The 8,445-nt window shown below is 41.2% G+C and overlaps 1 protein-coding gene across 1 annotated transcript; it reads left to right on the top strand.

Annotated features, from left to right (window-relative positions):
* The first annotated feature begins 1,672 nt into the window (after positions 1-1,672).
* Positions 1,673-8,431, top strand: LOC137783727 (GRAM domain-containing protein 2B-like). The gene is made up of 14 exons (XM_068573998.1): positions 1,673-2,031; positions 2,317-2,442; positions 3,172-3,259; positions 3,346-3,415; positions 3,488-3,591; positions 4,203-4,298; positions 4,387-4,458; positions 5,208-5,285; positions 5,415-5,526; positions 5,882-5,998; positions 6,631-6,703; positions 6,796-6,900; positions 7,498-7,582; positions 7,752-8,431. The coding sequence occupies exons 1-14, from the start codon at positions 1,742-1,744 to the stop codon at positions 7,788-7,790; spliced, it is 1,455 nt and encodes a 484-aa protein (XP_068430099.1). The 5' UTR covers positions 1,673-1,741; the 3' UTR covers positions 7,791-8,431.
* Positions 8,432-8,445: the final 14 nt, after the last annotated feature.

The following is an 8,445-nucleotide window of genomic DNA, read 5'->3' as shown; positions in this document are numbered from 1 at the left end:
CCCCGTTCCCTTCTTTAAAATCAGCCTTGAGAGGGATAGTTTTGGAAATATTTGCTTTCCTGCAGAACTGTAATGTCTGTACGCTGAATGTGAGGCTTTACAGTGATGAGTGGGTTAGCTTAGCTTAGCATAAAGACTGGAAGCGGGGGGAAACAGCTAGCTTGGCTCCAGTATTTCCAGTGTATTTTTTAACAATATGTTCCATGTTCGATAGTGTTTTTACTTTTTACAGACTGCATTGTTTTGCAGCATCTTTATTGTGTAGGCATGTTATTTGCTAATAGTTTCCTGAAAAGAACTGTGTCATTTGGTACTAAATATTGGGAAATTAGTAATATTCCTTGAAATACATTTTTTTTATTTTTGTTTGTACTGACAAAAAGACTTAATTTAAATTTAAATTGTACTAATTTGGCACTTTATTTTGTTGTATATAATTAGCTCCAAATTAAATACATCTTTATGAAAATGTTTGATCAGTGATAACAGCGTTAGCGTCTTAAAAAAAATACACAATAAACAATAATCTGTCTTGACTTTTGATACGTGGAACTTTTCTACTTTTACTCAAACTTTTATTTTGACATTCACTGTGATCAGTTGGACGTTCATATTTCATCCAGTAACTGTTTTCTAACTACAGACGGTGAATTGTCGTCACTATGAAAATATGTTTTTTAAACGTCGCGTTACATCAACTCCGCTCACATTTCTTTGTAGTTGTGAGCCGGTAAACAAACTCTCCATGACTCTCAGCGCTTCTCTTTGCTGTGAACAAGCAGGCGGTTTGTAACCGAGTCTGCTGTCAGCCTTCTGACCTTTGACCCCGTGTGTTCCTTGTCAGCCATGATTAATGGCAGGCTAACTAGCCGCGAGCTAAATAACTGCTAGCTTGCATCGCTTTGTCTCCTGGAAACTTTAATGATTTTTTTTTCTTCAAAAATAACTGATGTTTTCAAAAAGTGCTGCAACATCAACACCTGGAGGTCAAAGACAGGAAGTACAGACAAGACAATATCTTTAACTATATATTTTATTTTATGATTTTATCCTGTTGTTTTATGTAAAACACTTTTTTAACTTTTAGGATAAGTAGCTATTGCTATCGAGTACATATAGTGGAGTAAAAAGTACAATAGATATAGAAAGAAATGGAGTACAATGATTATTCTTGAGTAAAAGTACCAATACAGTGTAAAAATACTTAAAAGTAAAAGTCCTGTCTTAAAATAATTAAAAAAAAAAGAATATTAACATTAAAATATTCTTAAAAGTAATACTTAGCATCAAAATATACTTAAAAGTGCTCATTTTGGATCAAATATGATTCCAGAATAGTACATATCATATCATCATATGAGATGTAAAACACGTTTTATAAAGTACAATACCTCAAAAGTACCAGTACTAAAGTGCAGTAGTGTAGCAGATGTCCACCATCTTTAAAGCGTGTGGTGGTCACGTGGGGTAAAGCCTGGAGACCCGCTCACCTGGTGTCTGCTGCCCCCTGCTGGAAGTCTCCCTCTAACACACTCTGCCGGAACTTTAATGCCTGAAGTTTGAAAAGTCAGGACAAGAAGACAGTTTGGAACCAGCTGCTCAGAAGTTGTCGGCACTTCTTTTTAGAGCTTCATGCAGCTTTTTATTGATCTACTGTAATATTACAGGGAATAATGTTTCTGTGCCGTGTTTATAACAGGATGCAAACAGCTCCAGCGGGCTTCTTCCCTCTTGTTCCCTGATGTTCCCCGCTGCTCCCTCCTCCTCCTCCTCCTCTTCCTCCTCTTCCTCCCCTTCCCGGCTCCTCCTCTACTGGGCTTCTCGGTCGACCGAGTCGAGCTTCCCAACAAACGAAACAAAAAAAAAAACTCAAAAACTTTCCGTGCCAAGGCTTCCTGGGAGCTCCAGCGTCGGATCGGATGCAAGAGGATATGAGCTGAACATGGTGCTGACGACCGAGCCGGCGGACAGACCTCTGACCCCGCTCCCCCCCCCGGAGCAGCTCCTCAACAGGGACTCCCGAGGGAATCGGTAAGTCCGGGTAAGATGGAGAGGAAGGGCCCGGGATGCCTTTCCGGGCCTCACGCATTGTTTAGTTTATTTGCATTCACATCCTGCTGAGGAGTTGTAGTTTTTCTTATTGAAATGACCGCGCGGCGCTTTTGGACAGGCACGCGGCGCGTGCACGTGGCATAGCGGGCATTACGCATCGAGGAGACGAAAGTTTTTCGCGTAATGAATGATGGCCGCTGGGTCCGCGGCGGCTGCTTCACGCGCAGGCATTGAGGGAAGCTGTTCCCGTGTGACGTGTTGCAGGTCTGAGCTGGACCATGGAGGCGAGAGGAGAGCCCGGAGGCGCGGAGGGTCACCTGGAGACCTCCAGCTGTGTCTGGACCCCGAGGCGGAGCCGCCAGAGAGCAAGAGGAAAGCAGCCGGCATGAGGTGAGCAGCTGCCAACGCATCATAACACATCTCAACATGTCTGTCAATGCATTGTTGTTTGAGGAACTTTTTTTTGGACTATTTGGGCGACAAAAAGACATTTTTGAAGTTGTCCCTTTAGTCTTTTTTCACCTTTTTTTCCGCTGTTAATCGAGAAAATAATGGGTTTGTACTTTCTATGTATTTAAACAGGTTGTCTCATTGAGGCAAAAGTTAAACATTAGTTATTCAATGTGCAACTATAAGTGGAATTAATGCTGCTGTAATACAGACTGTTATTTTTAATCTATTTGCACTTTGTTATTATTACAAAATGAATAGCTGTTTGTTTTAAGACAACAAAATCAAAATATTTTGTTGCGCTAAAACAACTGGACTCAGTGATTCTTACAGAATAAAAACTGAGTCATTAGGGTAAAAAAAGCTAATTTAAAAGCATCTTCCCTGGTAGATTAAAGGCTGAAATGATAATTTATCAACCCCCTAAAGAAACTACACACTATAAAATACATCTCCCTGTCAGTATAACCTCATGGTGGCTGCAGCTCATTGGTTTCACTGAGGTTGTGACAGGTTGTGTGTACCTGCATGTTTACACATGGGACTGTTGCTGCGTCAGCGGCTCTTGCGTAACCGCCGCTGACGCCGCGCAGAGTCACCTGAAGGACATTTCAAAAGAGTCGCCAGAGATACGTCCATGGACACAAACTCCTCTCTCTCGTTGGTCAGGTCGAAACTCGCCGCGCCGCTGCCGCCGCTGCCGAGCCCGAGTGACGGCGAAGTCAAGCTCGAGAGGAAGAAGTCCCAGTACAGTCACGTACGGACGCCCGACGATCTAATCAGCCGAAAACTCTGATCGCATTTTACACTTTGATGAAATAAAAACGTCCCGTCTGTTCGCAGTTATCCAAGACAAACGCGCAGTACCACAAGGTGTTCAAGGAGATCAGGAGAGAGGAGCTCCTCAAACAAAGTGAGTTTCGATTCTCTTCTCGCGCGCGAGGAGGAAAAAAGAGATGAAACTCAGCTCCGTTTGTGTCCACAGGCTACACCTGTGCCCTGCAGAGAGACATCTTATATCAGGGCAAGATGTTCCTCTCCGATAACTGGATCTGCTTCCACTCCAAAGTCTTCGGCAGAGACATCAAGGTACGAACTGTAACTGAGGAAGACCATCTCCCATGAGGGAATGATGACGTCATAGTGCTGTCTCTTCTTCTTGTTCTTCTTCTTCTTCTTGTTCTTCTTCTTCTTCTTCTTCTTCTTCTTCTTCTTCTTCTTCTTCTTCTTCTACTCACCATCTTCTTCTTCTTCTACTACTCACCATCTTCCTCTTCTTCTTCTTCTTCTTCTTCTTCTTCTTCTTTTACTACTCACCATCTTCTTCTTCTTCTTCTTGTACTCACCATGTTCTTCTTCTTCCTCATCTTCTTCTTCTTCTTCTCTCCTCCTTCTTCTTCTACTTCTACTTCTTCTTCTTTTACTACTCACCATATTCTTCTTCTTCTTCTTGTACTCACCATCTTCCTCTTCTTCTTCTTCTTCTTCTTCTTCTTCTTTTACTACTCACCTTCTTCTTCTTCTTCTACTCACCATCTTCTTCTTCTTCTTCTTCTACTCACTATCTTCTTCCTCTTCTTCTTCTTCTTCTTCTTCTTCTTCTACTCCCCATCTTCTTCTTCTTCTTCTTCTTCTTCTCCTACTCACCACCATCTTCTCCTCCTCCTCCTCCTCCTCCTCTTTCTTCTTCTTCATTACAGATTTCTATCCCGGTGGTGTCTGTGACGTTCATCAAAAAAACTAAAACCGCCCTGTTGGTGCCGAACGCCCTCGTGATCGAGACGATAAGCGACCAGGTGAGAAGATGTTGGACTCAGTTCATCTGACGTCCACATGAAGGAGATTCTGAGTCAAAGACGTCGTGTTTTTTATGTTTTTTTCCAGCATGTGTTTGTTTCCTTCCTCTCGAGAAACACCACCTACAAACTCCTGAATTCCATCTGCGTTCATTTGGAGGTAAAAGTCTTATTCGTCTTATTAACAGAATTGAATTGTTTCTATTTTTGAATAAGTCTTTATTGTTATTGTGCCGTGAACAAGATCGACATGACATTTATCTGCAACTATTCGATGGTTGATTTCATCGTTTAAGCCTGAATATGAAACGTTTGCATGTTCCAAAGTCCCAAATTTCTCTGCTTCATATCACAGTAAATTCATTATTTTTATATTGACTGTCGGCTTCCTGAAAATGCAGTTTGAAGACGTCACCGTGGCCTCCAGGAAACTACGATGGGCTCTTTTGCACTAATTTATAGTCTAAAAACATTAACCCGCTAAAAATGTAAGAGATATTTTTGACATTTGTGAAAATACGTTTATGTATTTTCATGCGTTTCAGACAAGTAGATTGATAAAACTCTAATGTGTTAATGCTACACATGAATTAAGCTACTGCTAGCAGCTGGCTAGCCTGTCTTTATCCATAAGTACATATAACTAGTTAAAGACAAATACACAGGGCGGCCATTAGCAGCTAAAGCGCTAGCTCTTTCCTTCTGGAGGTGGAGGAGACCAAAAACAGACGATATGAGACTTATTTATATTCATTGGCCAGAAACACAACTCCAAATGAAACATAATGCTGCTACATGTCTGCTAGCTACTTGTTAACACGTGAGACAATAATAATGAAGTGTTGTGTGTTCATAGCGTGTTCTGTTGTTGTAAAACTGTTTATAAAAACACATATTTTGTCCTTCCAGGTGGATAAAACTTGCAGCGCCGCTATTTCCTCCTGTGAGAACAGCTTCAGGGTGAAATGCCCGTCGTCGCTTCCTCTGGTCAGTCAGGAGTATTGTCTTTGTGTATTTTCCGTTGTGATTTTAATCTACTTGTCCTCGTGTTACACAATACCTTCTCTGTGTGTGGTACTCATTGTACATTGTGTGTCGGCTGCGTGTGCGCTGCAGGACCTTTCTGCAGACTTCTCCAACCTCGACGGCGTCGTGCAACAGAGGCGTCAGGAGATGATGGAGAGCAGCAGCTCCGGCTCGCAAACTCCGGATTATGACAAAATAACCGGTGTGTGTGTATGTGTGTGTGTGTGTGTGCATCCTCATCTTTCTGTGTTTCTTCATCCCCCTTTTCTTTTCCCCGTCCATTCAAATGTGCGCAGGGTGTCAGGTGTCACTGTGGCAGGCAGCCTTTACTTTGCACGTAGCTGAAGGGAAGCCAGAGGAAACGTGAGCCACGGAGGCTTTTATTTGTGTTACAGCAAAGACAGTTGGCTTGAAAGCAGCGATGATCCTATCCAATGACAAACAACATCTCTTCTTTTCATCTTGCAAGCAAACATGAAGCACTAAAGATGTTTGGTGAGTCTCGTTGTGCTATGTACTCAGGCGGTCACGAGTTCTTTCCTCTTTTGTTTGCGCAGACTTCGCCGGCCTCCCGGACACGTTTCTGAGTGCAGTGAAGAGCGCCGAGGTTTCCGTCCACGCCGACATCCATCTTCAAACTCAGAGTCCAAAACACGGAGCTGCCCTGAAGAACGGTACTTAGATCTTTGAGTTAAATCAAACTTTGTTCAGCGACTCCCAGAAGACGGATAGATTGAGAATATCAGTCATGAAAAAGTAATCAATGTACATGTGAATGATTGGTTTGGAAAATACTCTTATCTGCGTTCCTGCTGAGCGTCTGTACGGTAAACACTAAGCTACGGCCGCTGGTTAGCTTAGCTTAGCATAAGGACTGGAAACAGGAGGAATATTGGGTGTCATTACACCGCCACAGACAAGATAACGTATTGATTAGTGAGATTCAGAGGTGATGATGGGTGGATTTCGTTTCCTTTAGACAGAGCCAGGCTAACTGTTTCCAACTGGTTTCCTGTCTTTATGCTAAGCTAAGCTAAACTTCACATGTATCGCGCAAATGCGAGAGCATGAAAATAAATAATTGCAGTTTATAAATGGCAAAAAATGGATTATCTATTGTTGTTAATAACGGTATGAAAAGATGACATGCGATATGGTTTCAGCGTGTTGCTTCTTAGACATTGTGTGTTTTGATCACTATTTAAGCTTTAATTCACACAAAAACCTAAATGTAAAAAACTAAAAGTCAGCTGTTTCAATCTTTACCTCCAATGCATGACATATATTTCATATTTCTTCCCCGCAGGGTCGACAAAGCTGTCAGACAAGCCCTCACAGTCCGTGTCCCTACAAGCCATCCTGCTCCTCTATTTGTTTTTGTGAGTAACCTTTTCGCGAGGCCGAGCGCGAGGCGATGCTTCTCGGTGGCGTGTCGGCGGCTGTCTGACCGTGTGTGTTTGTCTCTTCACAGGGTGAGCGTTCTCGTCTTGTCCTCCTGTTACATGGCTTTCAAGATCGTGGCCCTCGAGCACCGCCTGAACTCCCTGGTGTCCGCGGGGCAACACATCCACAACGAGTAAGAGTAATATATTCCCACGCCGTCGATGGGACAAACGTGTAGATTTGTGTATTTTTTACCTGGGCAAATTTCTAGTTTGTAAGTGAATTATCTCCAAATCTTTGCTCTCAATTAAAATAATTGCTCCAAAAAAAAAAGCTCTCAAAAAAAAAAAAAACGATCTAAAAAAAATGCTCTCAAAACTAAAATTTGCTCTCAAAAAAAGAAATTTGCTCTAAAAAAAATTAATCAGAAAATTGCTAAAAAAAAAAAAAAAACAAGGAAATTTGCTCTCAAATTTTTTTTAGAGCAAATTTCTTTTTTTAGGAAATATTTTTTTTGAGAGCAAATTTTTTTTGAGGAAATTTTATTCTTGTTCTCATTTTTTTAGAGATTTTTTTTGAGTGCATATTTTATTTTTTGAGAGCAAAATTTAGTTTTTAGAGCTTTTTTTTTTTTTTTTAAAGCAAAGATTTGGAGGTATTTTACTTACAAACTAGAAATTTGCTCAGGTAAAAAAACCACAAATCTACCTTCATACTCCCGCTGTTTTTTTGTGTGTTTTTTTGCGACATCTCACGGTGGTTCATGATTTAAACGTGTCGGTCGTTGCAGACTCGCGGTGAGCCGCCGGCCTCAGGAAGACGTGAACGCTGAGATCTACGGAGAGCTGTCTTCCAACTTGTTCAAGCTAGAAAAGGTTCGTCCAGCTCTCAGCTCAGCAAAAAGAAAAAAGTCCCGTGTGTTACGTTTATTAGCGTAAAGAAATTCCTCAGCCGCAAGAGAATTTAGTAGAAGTAGTAATATGAGTTTAATAATCTTTTATCCCAGCATGTTTTCAGATGTCCTTTCTTGTTTCTGAATCCTAGATTCAAAGAAGCCTCCGGAAGCTGCTGGAGGAGACTTAGAGGAAGACCTTTCTGTTTCTTTGGATGTTGGTTTATCACTGGAGATCCGCAGGGAGCGCGTCGGGTGATGGATTTGTTGCCAGACGGCCGACACAGAAAGCTTTCTCAAAGCAGATTGAACTTTAACTTAAACTGTGCAATAATAGCTTCTTTCCTCGTTCCACTCAGGACTATTTTATTACTTTTTCAGAGAAAGCGGTTATGCAGGAGGGAAAACTGAGCAGCGTGTTGGTGAAGTGAACATTCATGTGTGTATTTATACACGCATGCTGTATTTATCTGCAGGCTTTCATTGTGTATTTTTCAATAGTGGGATTTTTTTTTTTAAGATCCAAAGGTCATATTTCAATGTTTTCCAAACATTTTTAAAAAGGTCAATTAAATTGTATTGATGTAAAAAAAACACTCTGATATTGATTGTTAGTTCAATATCTTTTAATTGTTACAGTGCGAAAATTAGCTGCTTAAGTGAGTAGAAGTTTGCTCGGTGAAACGTTGCATAGTTTTTTTGTTAAGTTTTTTGAACCAGTGGTTTTATTCCAGAGCTTCTCAGCTGATCGTAGTTTTAAAAAATGTTCCTTTTTCCACAGAAACTTTAATTTCTTGTGGATCAAAAGACCTGAGAGTCATTTCAGGAGCGATGGCAGAGAAAGCG

The sequence above is a fragment of the Clinocottus analis genome, unplaced genomic scaffold (genome assembly GCF_023055335.1).
Source record: "Clinocottus analis isolate CAN_PGR_092001 unplaced genomic scaffold, fCliAna1.0.p SCAF_13, whole genome shotgun sequence".
Classification (NCBI taxonomy): Eukaryota; Metazoa; Chordata; class Actinopteri; order Perciformes; family Cottidae; genus Clinocottus; species Clinocottus analis.
The sequence above is the reverse complement of the archived record's forward strand: the minus strand, read 5'-3'. Positions and strand labels throughout refer to the sequence as shown.

Bases quoted from the DNA above. Each gene is read 5' to 3' on its own strand.
- LOC137783727 (XM_068573998.1), top strand. From the start codon at position 1,742: ATGTTCCCCGCTGCTCCCTCCTCCTCCTCCTCCTCTTCCTCCTCTTCC. The intron at 2,443-3,171 runs GTGAGCAGCTGC...CTCGTTGGTCAG, and splicing joins AGGAAAGCAGCCGGCATGAG to GTCGAAACTCGCCGCGCCGC. The intron at 7,583-7,751 runs GTTCGTCCAGCT...TCTGAATCCTAG, and splicing joins ACTTGTTCAAGCTAGAAAAG to ATTCAAAGAAGCCTCCGGAA.